The sequence below is a fragment of the Lytechinus variegatus genome, chromosome 5 (assembly GCF_018143015.1).
Source record: "Lytechinus variegatus isolate NC3 chromosome 5, Lvar_3.0, whole genome shotgun sequence".
In the NCBI taxonomy this organism is placed as follows: Eukaryota; Metazoa; Echinodermata; class Echinoidea; order Temnopleuroida; family Toxopneustidae; genus Lytechinus; species Lytechinus variegatus.
The window spans coordinates 41,610,824-41,636,195 of NC_054744.1; the positions used below are offsets into that span (position 1 = coordinate 41,610,824).

The following is a 25,372-nucleotide window of genomic DNA, read 5'->3' on the forward strand; positions in this document are numbered from 1 at the left end:
TCCTTTTATTTTTATTTTTTTTTTCTTTTCCTCTTTACCTCCTTTCTTTCCTTCCTTTTTTTTCTTTCATCCTTTTCTTTTCCTTTTTTTTCTTTTTCTCTGTCTCTTCTTTCCCTTTTTCTTTCCTCTTTCTCCCTTCTCCTCCCAACTCTCGTCCCTTTTCTTTAGTATTTCCCGACGGCAGCTCAGATTTACCGACGATAGTAGTGGGGGTGTCTCACCATCCCCCCCCCCCGCAACCGCCCTACGTATGCCTCTGAACACACGTATTTTACGACTGTTTCAGAAACGGATTTCGAATTTTCTTTTTCTTTTTGTTCACATCAAGGGTACTGACGGAGAGTGTGATTTTACCTTTCATTTTTGAGAGCTACGTCTCTTTTATTTCTACGAATTTTTTATTCTACGGCATTTACTAAACCAATTGTGATTATACATGTACATAATTATGCTAGTAAGCTGCAGAATAAGAGTTATAATGATTTTTGGAAAGAAATTAGATCACAATAGTAAATCACCCTCATCAACAAACACTGAATGTGTCACAGGAGAGGTTGAAATATGTGAGTTGAGGACCTTTTTTTTCATTTTTTTTGCGGACGATTTTGCCCCCCCCCCCTTGGAAAATCCTAGGTACGCTATACTGGCTCTTATCATACATTTTGGGAAGAGTTTGACTTAATCAAATGCCTTGAACATGTTGAAAGCATCAAGAAATCTTGAAAACACAGAGGAATTTCTTTTTCGATAGCTTGCAATGATTTGATTTAAAGCAACAATACACACAACAGCTCCGTGCTTCGCTTTAAAGTCGAACTAGTTATCACAAATTAATAAATATTTCTCTAACCTACAAAAAAAAAATATATTTCAACCTCTCCTTCGACACCTGTTTGTTGGTAAAATAGCCTTTAAAAAACGTACATAATGTAGCTTTTCGACATTCACTCATCGGAGTAAAAAAAAGCATGAGAATGCCCGTTTTAATGCTGTTTTACGATTCTGCCGTACCTAACTCTTATCAATACACATTTCTTTGACAATTTATATTCACAAAGGAAATAGTAATACCAAACAGAATCTTCTAGTAATATATGCAACACATTGATTATATATTAGGTAAATCTTATATTGAAAATTGTTTTCATCTACATTACGATTGAATCAAAATAATTTGAAGAAGTTATGAAAAAACACAAAAACAAAATCACACACTCAGCCACGCTCCACACATCCACCCCCTCCCCAACCCTCATTAACGAACGTATAAGAAGAAGAAAGAAGATACAGAAGGAGAGAAATTGGGGGGGGCAAGCAAAAAAAATGAAGGGACTTATTCCATCGGTTGGTCTGCCGGGAGTTGATTTCATCGGTGTAGCCATAGCATAACAGATTGTCTCGGAGTCACACCCTATCGATTGACATTGATTTGAAAATAAAAAAGTGACCAGATGATAATTACTAAGCTCTAAAAGCTCAAATCGCGTCTATTCAGTTTGCCGAAATTTCCGTACTCGATTAAGGGTGAGAGCGTGTGCGGTTTCTGACAGCTAATGGCGAATGGAAATATCCGATATATCACCTCATGTTCATTTTAAGTCCTACCCTTAATAAAAAAAACAATAGATTATAATCATAATGAGAGTGCACACCCTCAAATGATAAATCATGAGTGAATCTCGTTTGACCATAACTCAGTAATATGTACATTGACAACAACTTTGCATAAGGACATATTTTGGGGAGGGGCTCCAAGCGCGTGTCTGCAAATTTCGTTTAAAATACTTAATATTTCGTCATAGCGCTGTGCTTTAATATTTTTTATCATCATGACGATGTTATCCTTTTCAGTAAAAAACCTTGATAGAAAAAATACATACAGGGCAAAATATCAAGTTTTAAAGCATCCACAGTCCCTTATACATGTAAATACTTGATTTCTTATTCAGAGTTATATTTACTTCCGCCAATCATATCTCTTTGACGGTGGTTTATATAAGATTAGACATGATTACTTTGTACATAGACTCTCTCGTCAATGATTAATGCCAATGCCCGCCGAATGAGAGAGATAGAATCCAGATTCATTATTACAAGTAGCTTTTAATTCTGATCGATAGTTGTTTGGAAAAAATGATGGAATCTTTGAGAACTTTAATTAAATCAGCAGGACCAGATGAGTGGTATTGATCGCTGTGTTTCATTACCAGTTGTTTAAATTTGATCATTAATGTTTCTCGGGCGTTGTGTCCATTTCTCGAGGTCATTAAAAAGGTCGACTATAAACAATTAAAGTCAGAATTGCAGACTGCTTATTTATTCTGTAACCATGGCCATAAAATCATGATAACCGAGTCATGAATGTGTAATATTTTGAGTTTGCGACGTCACATATTTTTTCACAATTTAAATATACATGATTAAAATTACACAAAAAAATTATTGACTATTTTTTGGGGGGAGGGGCGCAAAATAATCATTAATCCGATCATCGCCCCTCCCTTTTTAAGGAATGTAATCTGAAGTCTTTTTTGTTCTAAAATTTTCAGGGGGTATCCAATGGATCCGCCATTTCAGCAGTGATGCAAAAATTGTACTATTTTAGTTTTTCGTTAATTTATCCGTTAATTCCTTTATGAACTTAGCCATTCATTAATTCATTTAAGTAAAATCTTATCAACTCGCCAAAATTTTGTTAGTATAGTGTTTCCGCAATTAAAACTATGAAATACATATTTTTCAGATTCTCAAGTGATCACACTCATTCTTATCTCTCTTCCCTAAAATCAAATATGATGTGTGTCAACAATATGAAATATACCATTCAAGGAAACTCATATCATATCTGTGCATATTATGTGAGCGGTTTTAAGTATGCGAATATGATTGATTACGTAACAATCGATGAATACCCTCTGGCTAATTGAGCAACCAGTAATGACCATATCCATGCAGAATTATCTCCTTTGCAACTTTGGCGGCGTAGGTAGGCAGAGAAATCGAAGAATATTTCCCAGGCAGTCAATTCACAAGAGCATTTACTGAACGGAAGGAGAAAATATCCTCAGTTTTATGTAATTTATTGCATTGAATTGTTCATTTTGGTCCAAAATTTGATGTTGTTGGCCGCCTAAACGTCACGATCAGTAAAATCCCTGACCATGAGGAGTGTGATATTTTGCGCGGTGTCGTTCTTTATTTGTGGAGTTGGTAAGTGTATATTTTTTAAATCATTATCGATACATCTCTCATCGTCTTTTAGTTCTAATTGGTTAATGAACCACACTACATCCAAGAAAATATTTAGGTCAATGTGCCGATATTAATTAGATTGAAAATATCAGTCTCAGTACCAATATTACATATTCATGCTTCGCTGCCGAGAGTCCGATGGAGGCATACCAAACTGAATGCTCCATTTTTTTCCGGAATATTTTCCAATAAGACGGGCATGAATGTTTTGCACTTTCTTCATTTTATCTATGAATTTTACTCATGAACAAAAATAGTTTTGGGATAGGATCCCTCACTGAAACAGGCGACATTATGACAATTAAGGACGCTTTAGAAAGCAAATAAATTCAGAGAATGAGGTGATCAGACACTGGTGTGCCTGGTGTGTTTTGATGACGAATTATCAAGTTTATAAGCATAACATTCATATCTATTATTTATTTATTTATGTTTTCTTTATAAAAGTAGGGTAGTCCCATTCAAGCCAGAGGCCTGCTTTACAAGGGAGCCCTGCTGTCAATCACAATTTGAACATTATACAATAACAATTATAACACACAAGATTAAAATATATACAATACAAAAATAATATATATACATAATAAATAACAATAAGAGGGGGGTAAGGCCTATACATTCTATGACAAACAGTAGAAAAATTAGCTTGCTTCGAATTTACGGACGTTTTACGGACGTTTCCCTGTATGCTAGCTCTGATTTCATGTAGGTGGCATATTCATGACAGATCGGCACATCCCCAACAAAAAATAGGTATTATCGTCATCTTCATCATTATAATTGTATTCAGCAATTCGTTATCATCATTATCAATATCAATCGTATTATAATCTTTACTGCGATCACTGATTTTGTCATTATCTACCTATGTCCTAATCCATTATATAATTACATGAACCACCACTATATCCTTTCTCCTCCTTCCATTTTCAAATTTTTTGCTCTCCTCATTTTCCCTATTTTGCTTGCTCGAAAAAGAAAATGTGTGGACGATCCCCCCCCCCCCTTCCTGGCGGCGTTCATATTTATAATGTATGTTTTTTATACTAAACTTTACAAAAATAATATTTTGGAATCCAAGGAACTACCCCTATATTTCTCTTTTTTTATTGGAGGGGTGGGGGTAAAGTGTGCCCCTTTATAGATCCTGGATCACCCCTCCCCAGGCATTTGCCTTATCAATCCTTTTTTCAGCAATGTATGTAAATTTTGTTCCTTATTTTATTGAATTCCAGGGGTATCAGGGGAGACCAAAACCACGGATACATTTCGTCTCTTCACGAACCTGTTCGCCAATTACTCTAAAGATATTCGACCCGTGGAGAGATCAAGCCAGAGCATCAATGTTCTATATGGAATGGCCATCAGACAAATCATTGACATGGTAATCCCTTTCATTTTCACTCCCATTGCATATCAGAGGGTAGCCCATGTCGTAGGTTTATGCGATTTTTCTTAAAATGAGGGTTGACAGGAGCATTATTGCAGTCCAGTGAAAAGTCGATCGAATGCATTAGTTGCAAATGACAGATCAGTTTCAAATACAATTTTCATCTTTTTATTCAAGGAGCAGACAAGCAGTCAGTTGCAAATTTGCATATTTCTAAAGAAGTTAAAAAAAATTAAAACTATTTTTTAATTAAACTTTTTTTTTTAATTATTTATTTTGTTGAACAGAAATAAATCAATCTAACAAGGTTTGTATACCCTCCCCTCGTTCTAAGGATGTGTGTCATCAAACTTACGAACATCATGGACTATTCTGCAACAGTTCTGCCGACTCGGCCAATCAAACGTCAGCATTTTGATAGATTATAACATTAGCTTTCACCTTAAGATTGCGGATTGTTATGTGAAGAATGGCCCAGAACTCAATTTTATTTGTCAGAAACTGCAATGTCGTAAATACACATACGTCATTTTGGTGTGATGGTGAACACTGAATGAATAAAAATAATTTTAATTGAATTCCATGGACTTTCTAATTTCAAATTACTGTTGTCTTGTGTCTGACGAGTTTGCCCTCAATTATGTATTGGCGAAAAAGTCACCAGGAAATTTTCAATATATTTTTCATTATCGAATCATCATCAGTTGAATTCATCTGACAATGAAACCATGGCCCCTAGCCCTGCATCTGTGCGCCAGCTGGAGAGGAGTGTAGTCCTTATGACTGGAGTTATTATGTTAGCTTTATTTTTACAACAAAATTATGAATTTTGTATTTTTAACGACTAGTCAATAATGTGAAAGCAAAGCGCGAGTTGATTTTTCTGAAGAAAATGACCTAAAAATGAGCCATTGTCAGGATTCTTGTCGGTTTTCTTGGTTATTTCCCTTTCATATCAATTTTTTTTTCGAATTCTGTTGCATGTTTCCACTTATATCATAAACCTGAATCAAGAATACTAACAAAATTGAAGTGAAATTTGGTGATGATAACACGGGTCATTCCCCCTACCTGAAATATTGAAGGGAACTATTCCCCACCCCCTCGTGATCGACACCAATAAGCGGAGACCTCATTTGAAAATGAACTGGAATGGTAAGACTTAATTTTCATGAAAATTTTGTTTTTCTTTTTCAGGATGAACGCAATCAGATTATAACAACAAATGTGTGGTTACGACAGGTAAATAACATTTGTATGTATGTGATATGATTTTCTCATATTTGTGCGAGAGTTTTCTCTTTTTTTCTTGCCCTCCTCCTTTTATCACATCAATACATTTCTTCTGCTCGTTCTCTCAACTCTATATTATTTCTGACATAGATTTTTTTTCAATTCTTTCCCTGAATATACACTTTGATCTAAGAGCTGTTTTCATCTCATTGTCATCGACATATTTACAACAATTTCAGTAGAAAAAAATCTTATGGTCGTGTGAAGATACACAGAAATGTGAGCCGTTATACTGTCACAATTTATTATTTAGCTGCGATAACCAAAGTGCAATCTTGTATTTTCAGTGGGGCAATGATGCATTACATTGACCAAATGAAACAATTGAGAATGACATCATTGTATTTTCTTACCTAATGTGGTATATTCCTTTGGGTCAAATGTCATAAGTAGTGGACAATGGAACAACTGTTTGAAGATTTTTAAGACACCATGACATTGCATTGATATAATTATGTGTCGATGAAGTTAACACATTGTGCAATTTTACAGGAAAATTCCCCTTGTCTCTTAATTTCTGTTAAATGTGAAAAAGGAATACATCCTTGTCTTATATGTATCAATTTTCTGAATGTCAACGCCATCAAACACTTTGTATAACAGGGCTGGAGTGATGCCAATCTAAAATGGAACCCGGATGATTACGGCGGGATAACAAAGATCACAATTCCTTCTTCAGAAATCTGGAAACCCGACATCATTCTCTACAACAAGTGAGTACTATATTCATCCTTGATAAATTATGTCAGATTATAATCATTCATGCAGTGGCAGATCAATTAAGGATTTCATAATTGCGGAGGCTCGAGTGCGGGTCCACAAAATTAATCCACATTGCTTAACAAATTGTTGCGGAAGAAAAGATTTCTCGTTGGTATTAGATACGTCATTGTCGTTGACCGCAAAGTAAATGACATGTCCTTACCCGCACCGTAATGAGAATTATGATCTAATATAATCTGACTATTGAAAGTAGGCCTAATAATAAAGAGTCTCGTAAAAAAATAGCTTTTTCAAAATGTTTTCGGTTACCAATTTAGTAAATTAAAAAATAAAATAATTCATTCAGTTAAAAAATAGATGGGCGCCTACGTCTAAGCAAAACTAATAAACTAATAACTATAACATCTAATATAATTTTCTTCAACTCATGCATGATAACATTTCTGTTATTATTATGAAATAATTGCAGTGCGGACAGCTCTTTCAAGGGCGCCATGAAGACCAATGCTGCCGTCTCATTCGATGGTAGTGTCACTTGGCTAGCTCCGGCCATCTTCCGGAGTTCCTGTAAGATCAACATCAACTACTTCCCCTTCGACAAGCAGGAGTGCACCCTGCAGTTTGGATCATGGGCCTACACCACTGAGCATCTGAACCTCCTGAACCGCTCGGCCTCGGGAGACACCGGAAGCTTTCTAGTCAATGGTGAATGGAGGCTGGAAGATTTCCCAGTCATCAGGACATTGCCAAAGTATGGCTGTTGCAAGTACCCATTCTCCATTCTCGACTTCGTACTCATCATCAGAAGAAGGTAATTGGTATAGAGGTTTGTTTCGTAGATCAGAGCAAGATCATGGATACAATCCAAACACGTGACTAGGTCCTTCACGATCAACAATGAAACAGATCATTATTATGTGCCCAAACCACAAATCGATCTTTCTTCTTTTTGTTCATATCATCTGCATTTTCTTATCATTATAGTTTAAAGTACTTTTTTTAATTAAAAAATGTAAATCAGTTTGAGACTTAACTATTTTTTAAAGACCGGACATGATATCATTATAAAGACCAGAAATTTCTTTTAGAGAATCTTTCATTCTCTTCTGGACAAGTTCATGAATCACGACCGGGAGCGAAACACACCTCTTAATTCGTAGGGTACGTTAGCATATAGTTCCGGGGCCGTTTCATTAAGCTGTTCGTAAGTTAAAAGTGACTTTAAGGACTGATCCTTTCCTGTGGTAAATGGTATTCACCATTTATTGTTCATTGATGATTATTTCGTGAGGAAAATGTTAATAGCAAAATCACATTATGGATCAATTTCTTGCTGAAGGAAATTACGTCATGGCTGGGATTCGAACCCTCGACCCTCTGTTTCAAAGTCCGGAGACCAAATCCACTGGGCCACATCGCCCCATCCATTGGGCCACATCGCCCCATCCATTGGGCCACATCGCACCATCCATTGGGCCACATCGCACCATCCACTGGGCCATATCGCCCCCATCCATTAGGCCACATCGCCCAATCCACTGGGCCATAACCCCGAAATGAATAGAATAAATTAAAATTATACTGGATTTTTTATTACAAGAAACTATTGATTTCTTAAACGAATTTTATCGGGTGCTACCTCATTTCTGATGAGGTAGCTCTTACATTCTACTAGATTTGTCTGTGAGTGTAACATACTTGGTTACCTTTTAAAAGCAAAATTAATCTCAGAACATGTTCTGTTTAATTTCCCCTTTCAGACCATTGTTCTACGTCATCAACATGCTTGTCCCATGTATCTTGGTATCTGCCCTCACTCTCCTTACCTTCTATCTACCCGCTGATACCGGAGAGAAGTTCACCCTCTGCATCACTATACTTCTCTCACTTACTGTCTTCCTCCTGCTTGCTGCCGAGACCATGCCCCCAACGTCAGAGGTGGTGCCCCTTATTGGTAAGTTAGCCACTTTCGAGTCATTGCTTGAATGATATATTGATTTAATAATGTATTCATTCATTCATCTCTTGTCTCATTCATTCATTTAACCTCCAAATTTGAAAAAATCCCTTTTCCGAGGGGTTCGAATAGAATTTATTCACAATAGTCACTCCTTGTCAAAATGAATATAAGCTTTTCCTAATCATCTATGTATTGATTTTATGAAATATACTATGATTGATGGTTTGTAGAATGTTGCATGATGTGGGATTTTTTCGGGGGGGGGGGTGACGAAAGCATGATTGCTGTATTGAATCAATATCATAGTGTTTGATTGTTGGTTTAATAATGATAAATATATTTTATTGCTAATTCATTTATTTAAATGTTGAATAAACTGGGCACCTTCAAAGATTCTTTGCATCTTTTTTGGAAGCTTTCATTAATGGACTTGTATATTTTTCCATCCGAAATTTCCTGTTTCATCCGACAATTACCACGGCAACAGTGCTTCTTAGCCAATCAAACGCAAGGAATATCAGACAACATGGAACACCTGCATTGTTCCTACTTAGCACTTTTCAGACCAAAAATGTTGTGCTTAATTAACCTGTGAAATATGGTCCGAGTCTGGCGTTTCTAATGAACTGTTTTTGTTCATCGATTGATTAAGTTCAATTGATCAATTGTTCATCTGAGTAACGGTTAGCAGATGTTGATTTATCGGTTGAGTGATAACTTTTGTCATGATTTTTTTCTGATTACCCTTTATCATTCATCAGCCCAGTACTACATCACCACAATGGTTTTGGTGTCTGGTTCTACGGTGTTAACAGCCATCGTTCTCTATATCCACCACCGTGGCACGTACGTGGGTAGGGCGCCCTCTTGGTTTCGACGATTCACGCTCGATTACCTGGCAAAGTTTATGTGCATGAAAGAATGTAATACCACAGACGATGTCACAGACAAGGTACAACTTATTGTGGTTTTTATATTTGCTGGTCTTGTAACACGAAAAAAAAATATCTCGAAAAGATTCATAAGCCAATCAGATTTGTAGTTGCTTCCGTCATTGGTCAACATGACGACGGTCTCCTGCGTTCTGAAATTGAGTTAAATAATATTTTCATATGCTTTTTTTATATTCAGAAAGAGATTGTAAATGATACGTGTGTCTAAAATGTATATATATGTAAAATCTATGTAATAATTGATTATGTTGTATTATGTTGAACATGTTGAACGCAGAAATAAATTTCAAGCAAACAAACAAACAAACATATCGACAAACATATAACCAATGAAATTGGACGTTTGCCAATGAAACCCTGTAGACACTGGACGTCACAGAAGAAGTAAAACTATAATAAGAATAAGATATGAACGCACTAGATTGTTATTACCGACATTATAAAGGAACGGTGGAAGGAAATTTGTGCAAACGTCATCAATGAAATAAATCCCTCATTTGGAAATCATCTTCTCAATGTTATCCTCATTCAGCCAACGGTGTTTCCTTTATTATTTTTTATTACTGTTGTGAACGTGTTACATCGTGGGGAGGGACGCTTTTTAGGTAATTCTTTATTTGAGGAAATGTGTCAATGTTTTTTCTCAAACTCCTCATCACAGATTTGTATTAACATTTATGAATACCTTGTTTGCATTCGGAACATTGTGCTCAAAGTTCACAACTTTTCCGCTTACAGCGTTATTGACTCAGATTTGTACTTATACAGAACAAAGCTATATCTGATTTCTCTTGAAAAATTAGCCCCCGAAAAATAATTATGGCGACAATACTTTAACCAAGAGAGTAAAGCTACAGCCGGTGGCTGCACCGGGATTTTTCATCATGGGGGGGGGCATAAGAACATTATGGGGGCAAAAGTGCATTTGATATACATTTTTGTCTCACTTGTCAACATTGGCTACAACACTGACATTCAGCATAGTGCTTTGTGAATGACATACTCGAAGTACTAGTATTCGTTTTTATCTTATTATGCCATTTTCATTAGCCCTCCTGCCCTAAGCCCCTAATCATTATTTCATGCCAAACTCCTTCAAAATTTCTCTCTCACACACTTTCAGATACCCCAAATCAGCTTTGAGAACGCTTCAGGAAGCAGCGGCTCATCCACTGGGGTAGTTGAGGCTGGTCGTCATAGCAATGAGATGCCTCTCGAACTCGATGTAGCCAACCTACCGACGTCACAGTCCAGCACGTGCGTCCAGCTTGATCGCCGGGGTCGTATACGCTTCATCATGTCCCAAATCGCATCCTATCTCAGGAAAGTCATGGAGACGACTGAAGACGGAGTTGTCGATGACGAGATCAAGGGTGAATGGATGAGGATCGCCTTCGTGGTCGATCGCTTCTTCATGTGGTTGTTTGGACTCAGCACCGCCGTGGCTACGTGCGGAGTATTACTTCAGGTTAAGGAATAATTTCCTCCATCCCTTCTCTCTCATATCACCCCCCCCCCCTCTCTCTCATACACTCCCTCACTTCTTTTTTTTCCCCCTCACTCTGTCTCTCTTACAGAGTAGCAATGTAATTTGAAAAAAAAACGAGCTCTTGTCTTTCGACATGTTAAGCAATGTACAATTTTCAATGAAAATTAAGTCTGAAAGGTCTCATGTAAATTTTATATCAAACTATTAAACATGTGTTAGATATAAATTGATTTGAAAAGGTAAGATTAAAATTGATTAATGATCATTTGGTAATTGCCATATCAAGTTTCAAATTAACGCATTTATTGTTATTCAAAAGTACAGAATGACAAGTGTTCAAAGGCGTCGGTAGCCTTTGTCGAGGCCCATGTCCTCACACACCACTGTTCTCATTAACATACGAACAAAGCAGAAAAGACTAACAGATTAATAGTCGACCTCTGGGTGGGTATAAACTTAACTTTTTATTTGAATGGTCAACACAATTTTGTCCAATTCGTGTTCATGATTAATACATATGCAACTGTCTACATGTTCATTACTACGATTTTTAAGTTAATATCCACTTTTGCATGGTGTTTAAAAAAGGGTCAACTCAATCAAGCAAAATAAGAATTAAAATTATAAATGACAGTCATGAACCGCAAATAAATAAAGTGCTTTTTAAAGTAAATCCGCGGATAAGAGTAAAGATTTCATTGGAAAAGTTCACGTAAATTGTGATGAATTATTGTTTTTATTCAATACCTGTGGGAAGTTATATTAGTATGGCCAAATCATTGAGCCAATAAAATAGTATTAGATTCATGATAATACATAAACCAAGACCTATAACATTTTGTTATAAATAGCATGTAAATATATGATATCATATATAGATGTATAATTCTACATATCTTAATGTGTAAATTGATAAATGTATGCATTTAATTTTTTATTGGAAATGAGAAAAAATAAAAACTGAACTGAATGTAAAAGCATTGTCGCGAAGCTGTCTCCCTCCTTATAAGGTTCACTTTAACATTGTAAATTCATTATATGATAACTTTTCTTCTTTTATTTCGTTTGATAACCGACTGGACTATGGTCAAAATCTTTGGTATTTCACTTAATGTGCCTTTATTGTTTTTTATCTAAATGATTTGTTGTTTAAGGCAAATAAAATTGTGATAAGACTACTTTTTGTATTGTGTCGATTAGGATTATGGTGCAAGAAGACTTCAACGAAGCTAGTTCACATTTCTGTGGGGTTGAAAATAATTTCATAGCAAGCAAACGTACATGTTCTGTATGACATTATTACCAGAAAAGGCCAATATACCACACCTGGGTCATGAATATACCAAGGGTGTAACATGATGTCGTCTTTTCAAATGTATACGTAACAGAAAATGAATATTTTACGCTACCCTTTATAACAATTGTTACAACATTTGCCAAGTAATATGTAGATATTTACAATATGCATCCGGAAATTCTCTTTTTATATAAAGATCGAATAAGAAACATAACGAAATTTGCAACACATTTCTGATTATTTATAAAAGGGCGATGCGAGTCAAGACTAAATGAATGCGCGTAATGTGGTTCGAGATCCATTGTGTGTAATGTATACAGTTCGTCGGATTTCAGTTCCCCTGAGAACGTAATTGACGTAAGAGAAAAAAATCGGAAGAATTATTCGTTTTAACTTTTAAAGACTACCCGATCAATTAGAACCAGGTTGTATAATTTGTTTTTACTGTGTAATTGAGTTACTCGGATTGGCGATGAAATGAAGGTGTTGATTTCTTATTCTATATTTTTACAAAAACTTTGAATGTATTCATATTTTGCAATATTTTGAGGAATGATGTTTCTACTGAAATTCAAAAATTTCAGTCTTTTTTCTACCTTCCCTGTAACTGAATTACCATGATTACTGCAGCATTCTTTCATTGAGTTTTTATTTGTATATAATTGGTAATAAATTATGTTCTACATGTACATTAAATCCATTTTCAGTCAATCTCCTTCGTACTTATTTTGTCTAATATCCTTTAAACTGTATCTTTCTTGGTTGTGTGACTATACTTCTATCTAAATAGAATAAAAAGGATAAGCCTAGCAAGCTTACATGCAACCTTTGGTGAGTGTCAATTGGATGTTCTGTCGAACAACCATTAGTGTAATAACGAAAGGTTTATTAAAAACATTTTGTGAAGTGATGCATTTTGATAAAATTTTGCAATTTTTCCAATATCTTGATTTCTTGACAAAGTTATGTATCATGTATTTTTATAAAGTACACTCAACAATTTCAATATTGGATGGTTAAAAATAAACCGTACTACGTTGAAAATTGAACTCCTGTTTCTAAATGGTAATTTTAGAAATATCATGAACTAGTATTACGGGTTTAGATTGATAACAATACACCAATACAAGTGCACATAAACTTTTGATTGGGCGTAAAATAGGGTTAGCTATATAGCTGTTAGTTGTTAAAGTCCATTGCCAATATATCATATTAAAGATTGAAAAAGTTCTAACAAATGAAAAGTGATAAGAAAGCAATCATGGTAATGGATGAACATTCATAAACATTTAATTTCTCTTTACTAACTCTACCCAAATGCAGAGCAATACGAATTGCTCCGAATCGTATCCGAGAATACACATGATGAATAGGACGAAATCTTCAGCCTCCTTATTTGACCGCACTTCTCTAAGGTACAGGTCTATACGATGTCTTTGTGATAGCTACGGAAGAGGATGAATTCTGTAGATCTTGCTTCTTTGGTAAGCCTGCATAGGATTGATAAGTACTTATTGTATTTCTGGAATAAAAACTGCTTTAGATTTACAACCAAAAAGGAGCAATGTTGCAAGACGTGAAATATTAACATAAGCCAGAGAGTCTGTCGGTCTACACATTTTTTAAATCTTCAATTCGTTTATCAATTATCTAATTCATTGACTCATTCATTCATTTATAACAAATTCAAAATCAATTAACTCATTTTACTCACCGTATTACTGAATTCTATAATTCCCGAAGACTACAAAAAGGGGTGTTCTGATGAGCGTTTCATAAAAGGACTTGTCTGACGTTTTATTCGACAAGTCCCGTTTTATCCGACAGTTACAGGGGTTCTCAGTTAATCAAACTCCAAGACTCCCATGGTTCCTCTTAAAGGGACGGCCCGGGATGCAAATATTTATATCTTAATACATAGAGTAGAATTCACTGAGCAAAATGCCGAAAAATTCATCAAAATCGGTTAACAAATAATAAAGTTATTGAAGTTTAAAATTTAGCAATGTTTTGTGAAAACAGTCGTCATGAATATTCATTAGGTGGGCTGATGATGTCACATCTCCACTTTCCGTTTTCTTATGTTTTACATAAAATCATATTTTTTCATTATTTCATACTTGTGTGAATAATATGTCTCCCTTATAATGAAACAAGTTGAAGCAATAAATATCTAATGCACTAAATCAGTTGCCAATCCAATATTTCTAGTTCTTGGAGGGGAAAAAATGAATAAACCTGATTTCATTCAACAAAATTAAAAAAAACAAGTGGGGATGTGACATCAGCATCAGCCCACCTAATGAATATTCATGATGACTGTTTTCACAAAATATTGCTAAATTTTAAAATTCAATAACTGTGGTATTTGTTATCCGATTTTGATGAAATTTTCGGCATTTTGCTCTATTCATTAAGCTATAAATACTTTGAGCCCGGACCATCCTTTTAATTGCTCTCCATTTCTGTTATTCATTTACCCAATACATTAGATCGTTTATACAGTCATTTATTCTTTCTAACATTCACACATTCTTTTGCATGATATTCAAAAAAACAATAAATTGTACATACATGACGTAATGTCACCTTAATCTCGCCATCAGCTGAAGCGATGTCTCGAAGACTCTTTTCAAAGTATCCGTCTTCTGTGGTTCTACAGTACTCAATTCTATACCGAGAAGAAAATTTCATCATAGATCACCGTCAGCAAGGCAAGTGTGAGATAGATCTGTTCATCGTGTTATATCATGTTTTTGTAAGTTTTAAACAATAGCATCAATAGCATTCTTTTCAGATTTGAAAGAAAAAAAAACACTCGATTGAATACTGACAGCAGTCTCATGTTGTGTTGCTGACTAATGAGACAAATCTTATTCTTTACCGTGGACTTAATTTAAATTATGATAATACATTACAAATTAACAATATATCTCAATAATGTTACGAAGGGGGGGCAAAGAAAAACATTAATCACTTAATCGAAATAAAATGAGGAAAACATGAAACATAAAAGTCGCCACGTTTCGATATCGTCTATTTAATAATAATATTAATTTTTGCAGAAATTATACAGTAACATATTAATAGAGAAAAGAAATACAAATCGAATCTTCATTGCTTCTGACGACAAATGGCGTGGTTTCTTTTTTTCCTTTTTTTGTTATACGGTAATGGTTTGTTGTAATTGTAGTCCAGTATTTTGACCCATCTTGCGTTCGCCCTATTGGACTTGGGGTTGAATCAGGAACCCCCCCGTTATGCTCGTCATTTTTCGTAATAAATGTAACGCGAAAAACTTGCACCATGCCATATGCCGTGCCGTGACTTTTTTTCAAGTGTTGCGCTACTTTTGACACCATTTTTTTTTTACATCCCTGGGTACGCGGTTCCAAAATTATGCAACGTTTCGTAAGTGCACCTCAGACGCAAAGTTACTTTAAAAAAACATGAATTCGTGTCTATATTCAATGCAATTGTGTTGTTAGCCAAAATTTATAAATGTATCAACATTTCTAGTTTTACTGATTAAACTCAATCAATGGTCAAAATAAAATCGGGCAATATGTTACTCATACATTACAATACAGGTATTTTATGGTCAATATATGCGAACTTTGGTGTCTTTTCCCATTTATATTGTGCATAATACAGGAAGGGGCATATGATATTCGTTTTAAATTTCAATCATGAAAATAGAGCATTAACCATAAGAGACTTTAGACTTGATTGAAAATCATGACAGACATTATTTCAAATATCATAATGCGTGCAGTTTTGTTATTTCTCCGAGCAAATAGACTCATTGTTGGTGGTCTTGGATTTTGTCATTTGCGGGAAACTCCCAAGGTTAGACGAATGGCATCATTCAGATTTAGAATCACCACCCTCGAATTGAAAAGAAAAAAAAATCATCATACTAAAAATAAAGTATAGTTAAATTTTAGAACACCGAACTTACCCAATCTCCCTCAGACTTGTCATTCGTCTCATTCTCGTAATAGATATTCGCAGATCCTTCCAATCAAAATTGACGTTGAACAGCACCAGCTTTTCCAAAAGTGGCGCTTCTAACATTAGACAGTCGATAAGCTCCTTGGCACACAACGAAGACAGTTCCCCTCGACATCCAGACACCAGAAGACTGCGAAGCTGACGATTGCACTTTTTGAGTCCTTTCATGAATGATTGAAGGACATGTTGAAGGGTGTCAAAGTTTGGACAACTCTCCAAGCTGAGAGTTTGCACGTTTGGAACTGCTGCGATGAGTGAGGAATATTCCTGAGAATCGTCGAGGTGTCCAATAAGGATACGCCTGACTGCAGGAAGCTGGAGTATTGGAGGATTTTTTAGACTGCACTCCCACACCTTCATCTCTTCCAGATTGTCACAAGATTGTAGACCATGTAAAATGATCCGTGTAAGATTGGACGGCAGATTGCAATACATGAGATCTGCTGACGTGATCTATACGATAAAAACAATAGAATATCACGGTAATTTCAATATAGGCCTACAGGTGCCGTATCAAGGGAAATGAAACCTGGTAAGTGGAACTTGCATGCAGTTTTATGTCTATCACTGACTTGACAAATCACCCTCCCAACATTTGGCGATGGCACGGCTGCCTTGTGTCTTCTTTGTTTCATATATCTTTTATTTTCTCCTTTTTTGGCTTTGCCCTTGCGTCTGCCCCCTGAATGGCACCCATGAACGTGTCCCTTACATAATAACTCTATAACTAAGAAAATCGGTCAACGATTTCAACAGATAATCAGATCCAAATGATACAACTATTAGCAATAATGGTATTACATACTGCATAATTATGCAAAACAAATATTCGATCTAAGTTTATCAACGTTTGTTTACGATTTCTTACTTTTGCACATATTTTTATTAAATGAAATAAATATCAATTATTCAGAATAGTCTAGCGGATGAATAATTACCTGTCTTCTAACAGTTGGTGGTAGTCTTGTCAGGCCTATTACGGCACTAGGAGATAATGACTGCAAACATATTTTGCCATTGTCAAAGAGAGTTGGAAAGTTAGACGTTGAATTCGAAATATCCCCTCTGGCTTCACAAATACAATCCAGGAGGAGCCTGTGCTTGATTTCTTTGCTCATTACTCTCTCTTCAAGTTGTAAAATGTGTTGAATGGAGGATATCAGAATATCGTCGTCACCTGAGCCTGCGAGGAAGCGAAGGATATTGGCATACATGAGGGGTGTTCTACTTTTACATACAACTTTCAGGAAGGAGTCGAGGTCATCTTCAGAACTAGCCAAGAATTTGCTTCCACAATACTCTTGTGCCATTTTGTGGAAGAACTCGACGTATGTCCTAGAGGTTTTCCCGTTCGTAATATTCCTGGCTGGATTTGTCTGCTTTGACAACAGACCGAGTGTGATACCAATGCCCTCGCTCTCTTCTATCCCTTCAAGATCAGCACCTTCGAAGACCACTTTCTGTGCTTCCTTCAAGAGTCCAGACATTGCTAACTTTCCGAGACCCTGAAGGAGACCTTGAATGTCACATTCAAACGTATCATCCTTGGCTTTTGAATGTGTTAGTAGAAACTGAATGATGGTATCAAACAATCCTGTCAAAGAAGAAATCTGAGTAAGAAGACCTTCTTCCCAGAGATGACAAATCATCATACAGAAGAGTGGAGTGTTCATGATGGTTTGACTAAATGCGTTCTCCAGCAGGAATCCTGTTAATCTGCGAAACTCTTCCGGTTTTGACTTCAACATGAAATATTTCTTGATGAATGACTGCACCTGGGATTGTGTGAATCCATTGATCTCCATCTTTGTGTAGATTCTGGCCAGTCCTGGAATTGCAAACTCATTTTCAAGATATGGCCGACTGGTGACAATAATGCGACAGGACCTGTAAATTCTGTTTCCAATCGCCTGTGTGATACTGCTCTTTGGGTTCCTCAAAGACAACTTTCCCTTGTACTCATCATATCCATCCAATGCCATTGCACAGTCCTCTTCATGTCTTCCAATGAAATCTTCTAGTGATTCTGGGGTCACTCCATGTATGTTTCCAAGTGTTTCGGAGAGGATAGCTTCACCAAGTGACATGTCTTCGTCAGCCGCCCTAAGCTTTAGAGCAAAGAAGAGAGGAATATCGTTAAGTGGAGAGTTCTCTTCCTGATACGCCCAGTCATATGCCATCTTTGCCACAGCACAGGTCTTGCCCATTCCGGCTGCTGCAATCAAGAGGATCCTGTTTGGAAGACGTCCGTTGACCTTCACCCGGAACACATCATTGATACACCCAGGAAGAAACTCTTTCATTGCCCCACCCGTCATCTTGTTTACGAAGTAGACGATAATATTGGTAAAGAGGTTCTTCAAATCAGCAAAATCTTCCGGGTCCCAAGGTTTTCTCTGAATCTGACATGTTACCATCGTGTAATAGTCAACCATATGTTTCCTTAGGTAGGCTATTGCCGTAGTTTTTGCGCTCAAGGTGTCCAAAGAAGGCTCTGTTAAACGGTCAGAAAATAATATAATGGAATGATTGCATCAGCAATATATTATTGTTTTTTATATCAGGTACATCGTTACATTGCTATAGTGACTCATGTGTGGACTTTAACAGTTTGGGAGATTATTTCCCTTTCAAAGCACATAAATTGCATATAACATTTATACTCGATCTGTAGGGCTAATCTGACGTTTGGATTAAAATCTATCTTTAGTTTTTGTTAACACCCTCGAAAGTGCATGTGTAACTTTTTCAATTCATTAGTAGATTGATATTAATACATGTGCCCCCAAAATGGTTATGAAGAGAGGATATAAACTAAAAATGTGTTTTCTTGGATGAATATACCAATTTTACATCGAAATTCAATTCTTTCGGGTGCCAGATCAATATAAAAGTATTTATGTATTGTTTGAATAAAAGCTTTCTCATGTGGGAATAGGAAAAAACGTTCAGGATATATTCTTTGTCAATAGCTTTCTAATGTCCAATTACTAAATCCGTCAACTAAGTGCTGAAATTGCTATTTTCTTAAAGATAAAAATAAAATGAGAGGGCACGAGATGCCATATTCAATCTTTAACGGACAAAAAATGCCAAATTTGAATTCTAACGGACGAAAATACATTCAATGACTGTTACACTTTGTACTATCGGAATGTTAGATGAGGTCTAATTTACATGACCCATCCTTTGCCAAAGCATTACACAGGCGTGAATTATGTCATGTTCTAAAGTATGTGAAATGCACCTACATTATATATCCATTCCCATGTCAATCACCCGATCACTTTTTCAAAAAAATTCTTTAAACGATATGTCTCCCACACAATGGGGCCAAGATACTTGAATTATTTTGAGTTGTATACCCTTTTCTCTAAATAAATATTTTATTGACAAGAATTTACCTTCGGGTTGCAAAATGTCTGGAAAATACTTCTCAGCTAGGAACACTAGACCGGATTGGCGTAACGCTTTCTTAAGTCTAGTGGGTATCTCCGAAGGGATCACTCTTTGGCGCCATTCATAAAGCATGTCAGTATTTCCTTTACACGTAACTGTCCCTTCTGTCATGTTCGACGCAGAAAACCTATCCAGTTCAACCTTCCTAAAACCGAGCTCTCGACCAAGGGCATGCAGTTGTGCATCGTTTTCGATGGCTCTCGCCAGATTTCTCAAAGTACTCCCGTGTTCATCAAAGTTTTCCTTGCTTGCTATGTAAATGACAGAAAAGCGGAATTGAGAGACTATTTACTCATTTTGATGCTTCATTGTTTCATTCTCCATCAAACATTTCAGTGTCAGGGTTTCAAAAAAAAAACATCCAAACATCCTGACTCACTTCCATATTATATATATGTATACACAGTAAGGATGCACGTTACTTTAGATCGTGGCTACTGCCATTTTCATTCTGTCTTTTATAGATTAATCGTCAGGCCAATGTTGAAGATGCAAAGAGAGATCATCAAAAAAATAATAATTCACATAGAAGTTACTGCTTTGATACTAAGGCAATGGAGGTATCGATAACTGGTTGTCGATCAATAATTACAGATCATTACAGATTTGAATTTTTATTATTACATTATTTACAAATCGATATATATATATATATATAACAGATTCAAAGTTATGTTGAGATAGAATAAAGCTATGATGAGATCGGTTGAATAGAAGTACTACAAAACAAAAGTACAAAAGGTGGATTAATTGATTACAAAAGAACAAAGAAAATCTGGGTATTGATTGTGCAGGCCCTACAAACGAAGGAAATACCTTTTGCGGCCTTCATCACCTCAAAAGACCATCAAGAAAACTTCGACAAGCCCAAATGCTGACTACTTAACCCTACAAAAAACTTAAATTGGGACTGTCAGTAAACGCATACTCGCCCAAGCCAACCTGAAAGTTGTACACTTTCTTGATACCACATTGTCTCTCACTGATGTTTCTTTCAGGCTATGCAAGAAACCTAATGAATCTAGCTCCAATCACCCTCTACACGTCATCAAACATCTTCCAATTGTCTTCCAAACGAATCTGCGATCCCGAAAGCCACATTCGACTCTGCTTACACAGTATACGGAGAAGCCCTCACTGGTAGGGGTCATAAACCTACGTAAAAAAAAACGTAGACGACAAAGAAACATAATCTGTATCAACCCATCCTACTGTAAAAACGTCACTATACAAATATCGGCAAGACCTTCCTGATCCTACTTAACCAGCATTTTCACAAGCAATCATCCACCCGCAAGATCTTCAACAGGAACACCGTAAAACTCAGCTACTAGCTCGCGCATGCTGAACATGGGATCTATATCTCAGTAATGACAAGAAAATCCTCACATCCATCTCTGAAACACTTGCCACAAAATGTAACTGCCGACGTAAACCTGAGTGCCCCCTCAACGGCCAATGCTGTCCACATCAATCATCAATGTTCTTAATGGGTAAAACCATCAAGATACATCGGACTCACAGAAGGTAAATTTCAAGATTAGACTCAATATCAATGTTCATAAAATAAGTCATGAAAACGCACGGGTCCTGTAGAGAAAAACTTATTTCTGATGTTGTGTGTATATTACAATTGTTTACTCACAAGTTTCTGTCATTCCTTGAACGTCTGGAAAGTACTGATCTGCAATCATGACCAGTCCTGCTCGAACCAGAGCTCCTTTGAAAGAAGGGCGTTGATCCCGAAGTCTCATCGTCTGACGCCAATCGAACAGCATTGTACGGCTTCCTTGGCTCGTTTTTCGTCCTAGTACCTGGTTTGTAGCCAGGTATCGGTTGATGTCGGCTCTCGAAAACATTAGAGCAGCACCAAGAGCTTCGATCTGGGCGTCTGATTCGATATCCTCAGCAACGTTAAAGACCTCGTCATCAGATAGTGGTTTGTATGTATCAAGAACAAAGTCAATACCATTTTCAGAAAATGATTTTTTCACCTTTTGTTCCGCCGTCAAGGGGTTTGACTCCAACTCATTTCCACTAGTACTATTCTTCACAGAGGTTTCTGAATCCGACCATAGATTCCTAACATCTTGACATTGGTTCGAGAATAGTGATTCTCTACTAGGTCTCTTTTTGCCTGGTCCCGTATTAGATTCCGAACTTATTGCTTCAGATGACGTGACTGAATCTCTCATTTCAAAATGTTTCATTGACGGAATCAATTCATTTTCCCTTCCACCGGCAGTGTTCATCACAAAGGATCCTGAATCCACAGTAACACTTACACTTTCTCGACATGGCGATGGGGATAGCGATGCAGCACCACCTTCCATATCTTGTTTTAGTTTTCTATCAGAATCTTCGGAAAAGAGTTCGCTGGACTCTGAGCAAGGCATGCAAGGAGAAACTTCAATATATATTTGTTCTCTACTCGGTCTCTTTTTGCCTGGTCCCTTATTAGATTCCGAACTTATTGCTTCAGATATCGTGACTGATTCTCTCATTTCAAAATCTTTCATTGACGAAATCACTTCATTTTCCCTTTCATCGATAGGGTTCATCACAAAGGAACCTGAATCCACAGTAACACTTACAATTTCTTGACATGGGGATAGCGGTGCAGCACCTCCTTCCATATCTTGTTTTAGTTTTCTATTAGAATCTTCGGAAAAGAGTTCGCTGGACTCTGAGCAAGGCATGCAAGGAGAAACTTCAATATATATTTGTTCTCTACTCGGTCTCTTTTTGCCTGGTCCCTTATTAGATTCCGAACTTATTGCTTCAGATATCGTGACTGATTCTCTCATTTCAAAATCTTTCATTGACGAAATCACTTCATTTTCCCTTTCATCGATAGGGTTCATCACAAAGGAACCTGAATCCACAGTAACACTTACAATTTCTTGACATGGCGATGGGGATAGCGATGCAGCACCACCTTCCATATCTTGTTTTAGTTTTCTATTAGAATCTTCGGAAAAGAGTTCGCTGGACTCTGAGCAAGGCATGCAAGGAGAAACTTCAATATATATTTGTTCTCTACTCGGTCTCTTTTTGCCTGGTCCCTTATTAGATTCCGAACTTATTGCTTCAGATATCGTGACTGATTCTCTCATTTCAAAATCTTTCATTGACGAAATCACTTCATTTTCCCTTTCATCGATAGGGTTCATCACAAAGGAACCTGAATCCACAGTAACACTTACAATTTCTTGACATGGGGATAGCGGTGCAGCACCTCCTTCCATATCTTGTTTTAGTTTTCTATTAGAATCTTCGGAAAAGAGTTCGCTGGACTCTGAGCAAGGCATGCAAGGAGAAACTTCAATATATATTTGTTCTCTACTCGGTCTCTTGTTGCTAGGTCCCTTTTCAGATGCCGAGCTTACTGTTTTAGATGACTTGATTGATTCTTTCATCGGCATGATCTTAGATAAAGGATTCAGACCATTTTCTTTTCCCTCTGCATGGTTATTAACAAAGGCTCCTGAACCCGGAGTAATGTCATCACCTTCTTGGTGAGCACTTAAGGATGGTGAAGGTGCCTCTTCTACAGAACCTTCCTGCATGCCTTGCTTTATATCTTGGTTTGAATTCATGCTTGATACTCTTTTATATCTCTCTCTATTGTGTTCGTTATTAGAAGCAGAGACCGCTGTTAGAGCTGAGTGTTCGCTGTTCAGTTGGCTGATCCAATCAATGCTAGCTTCGTCGTCACCGTTGAATGGTTTCTTCACACCACTGTTGATGTTCCCTGTCACATTGTCTATACCCTCACCAAGACAGACGTACAGATCTTGATCAGTTCCTTGAATTACATCTATAGGAATCAGACAATGATGACTATGTTAATTATCAACGGGTTTATATTTTGGGGGGTTACGGGGCGGAGAATTCATTGTAAAATCTGGCTGGCCTGGTGGCAAAGGCACAGGTATTATAGATCCAACATTTCCCTCTTTTTCAGATTTCCCAGGCCCTTAATTGTCTACTATTTCAGTTTTGAACCCTACGTGAAATAAGGCATTATTCAATTAAAAGTCGCTACACAAAAAAGAAATCATATTGGGGCTACCATTCATGCTAATGCTTCGTGCTTTCATATTCTTTCATACTTATGAAATAAAAGAAAAAGGTTGTAGTACAGGTTTTGGGGGTGTATTTCCTAAATACAAGTGTTAAATTACTATAACGCCCCGAAAAGACAGCAATGAAACTTTGTTATTGAGCAAACAATGCGCTAACAGGAGACTTGTTACAACCGGTAACGTGGTAGTGACGCCTGATGCCAAAACAATGCGTTATTTACTTTTTGGATTAACGTTCGACATCGCAATTCGAAACATTGTCATGTGTGGTCTAGTGGTTGATATAGCATTGGACTCGTAATTGTAAGGTTGCAAGTTCAGATCCCCACTCTGCCATTGTCTCCACTTTGGTAATAAGACCGGGGCAATTTCTGACTTCTAGAAGGTCAGCCACTATGTCCGATTAACTTATACGTATTTTTTTTCTGTGAAATTGATTAATTACCTTCTTGGCGTTATACCAGCTAAAAGCTGTCCTGCCTAGTTCTTTAGGGAGTTACCATAAAAGAAACAGAAAGAATGTGACTGGGCACATTGTTATTGCTATGTTGGCGATATGGGCGTCACTGCATGCCTATAGGTCGGTAAGAACGGCTTGTGTCGGGTCATCACGTCGGTTTTTTGCATCGGGTCGGGCAATCGTGAATCTCGACCATTCGAGAAAGGACTCCCTCAGTTCTCGATACGTCCAGTCCAATTTACCCACCATTCAAGGAAAGGGTCCTCAAATTCTCGAAAGGTCGATGTTTACCCGATGTTTTGTCATACAGTGAAAAGCAAAAATTATAGCACAATTATCGAATGGTCGATTAAACTGGACCCGACGCGTCGGGTCCAGTTTATTCGACGGTGTACGAGATTGCCCAAACCGACTCGATAACCCAATGTGATGACACAAGCCGGAAATTCCAGCCACTTCGAGAAAATACAAAAAAGAGTCACCTGAGATATGCTGTCGAAAGATTTTATCTGAAGGATCTACTTTCATGACATGTATGAGTCTCTCATAAAGGTCTTTTCTGGTATCTTCATCTGGAGGTTGTGTGCTTCGCCATCTTCTTAGCAGTCTGACAGAAGCCCTCTGTGCATCCATACGGCAACCAGTCAAGGCCTTTTCAGATAAAACAAAAATAAAACCTATGTTGATTGTAATCAATGAAGATGTATTCTATAGTAAACAATTATTGATTGCCGGTGGTGAAAATAATAAGGATGAAACTATCAATTTCTGAGGAGATATAGTTCTCTCCGAAGCGGAGCTTATAGGAACGACAATAGCTCCACTTTTATTTCCGATGAATTGACGGTTTTTGTCATGCACTGAAACCAAACCAAACATTTTATTTTGAAGTTATTAATTTATTTTTCTTCTGCATAACAATATAATATGGTATCATAAATATAACAATGACATTTGACAATAAATGAGAAATATATCACTTGCGGCAGATGGA

At 36.8% G+C, this 25,372-nt stretch overlaps 2 protein-coding genes across 2 annotated transcripts; one reads left to right on the forward strand and one right to left on the reverse strand.

The window, feature by feature from the left end:
- Positions 1-2,963: 2,963 nt before the first annotated feature.
- LOC121416184 (neuronal acetylcholine receptor subunit alpha-10-like) lies at positions 2,964-13,262 on the forward strand. Its single transcript, XM_041609668.1, has 8 exons — positions 2,964-3,210; positions 4,488-4,636; positions 5,840-5,884; positions 6,539-6,648; positions 7,128-7,469; positions 8,419-8,612; positions 9,380-9,570; positions 10,695-13,262. The coding sequence occupies exons 1-8, from the start codon at positions 3,162-3,164 to the stop codon at positions 11,049-11,051; spliced, it is 1,437 nt and encodes a 478-aa protein (XP_041465602.1). The 5' UTR covers positions 2,964-3,161; the 3' UTR covers positions 11,052-13,262.
- A 78-nt stretch (positions 13,263-13,340) lies between these two features.
- LOC121415460 lies at positions 13,341-25,023 on the reverse strand. Its single transcript, XM_041608663.1, has 7 exons — positions 24,861-25,023; positions 21,476-23,650; positions 19,776-20,081; positions 17,310-18,865; positions 16,319-16,824; positions 14,932-15,028; positions 13,341-13,847 (listed from the first exon to the last, which is right to left on the reverse strand). The coding sequence occupies exons 1-7, from the start codon at positions 25,009-25,011 to the stop codon at positions 13,803-13,805; spliced, it is 4,836 nt and encodes a 1,611-aa protein (XP_041464597.1). The 5' UTR covers positions 25,012-25,023; the 3' UTR covers positions 13,341-13,802.
- Between the last annotated feature and the right edge of the window lie 349 nt (positions 25,024-25,372).

Bases quoted from the DNA above. Each gene is read 5' to 3' on its own strand.
- LOC121416184 (XM_041609668.1), top strand. From the start codon at position 3,162: ATGAGGAGTGTGATATTTTGCGCGGTGTCGTTCTTTATTTGTGGAGTT. The intron at 6,649-7,127 runs GTGAGTACTATA...AAATAATTGCAG, and splicing joins GACATCATTCTCTACAACAA to TGCGGACAGCTCTTTCAAGG. The intron at 9,571-10,694 runs GTACAACTTATT...ACACACTTTCAG, and splicing joins CAGACGATGTCACAGACAAG to ATACCCCAAATCAGCTTTGA.
- LOC121415460 (XM_041608663.1), bottom strand. From the start codon at position 25,011: ATGGATGCACAGAGGGCTTCTGTCAGACTGCTAAGAAGATGGCGAAGC. The intron at 20,082-21,475 runs GTGAGTAAACAA...TCATTTACATAG, and splicing joins TCAAGGAATGACAGAAACTT to CAAGCAAGGAAAACTTTGAT. The intron at 15,029-16,318 runs GTAAGTTCGGTG...TTCTCGGTATAG, and splicing joins ACAAGTCTGAGGGAGATTGG to AATTGAGTACTGTAGAACCA.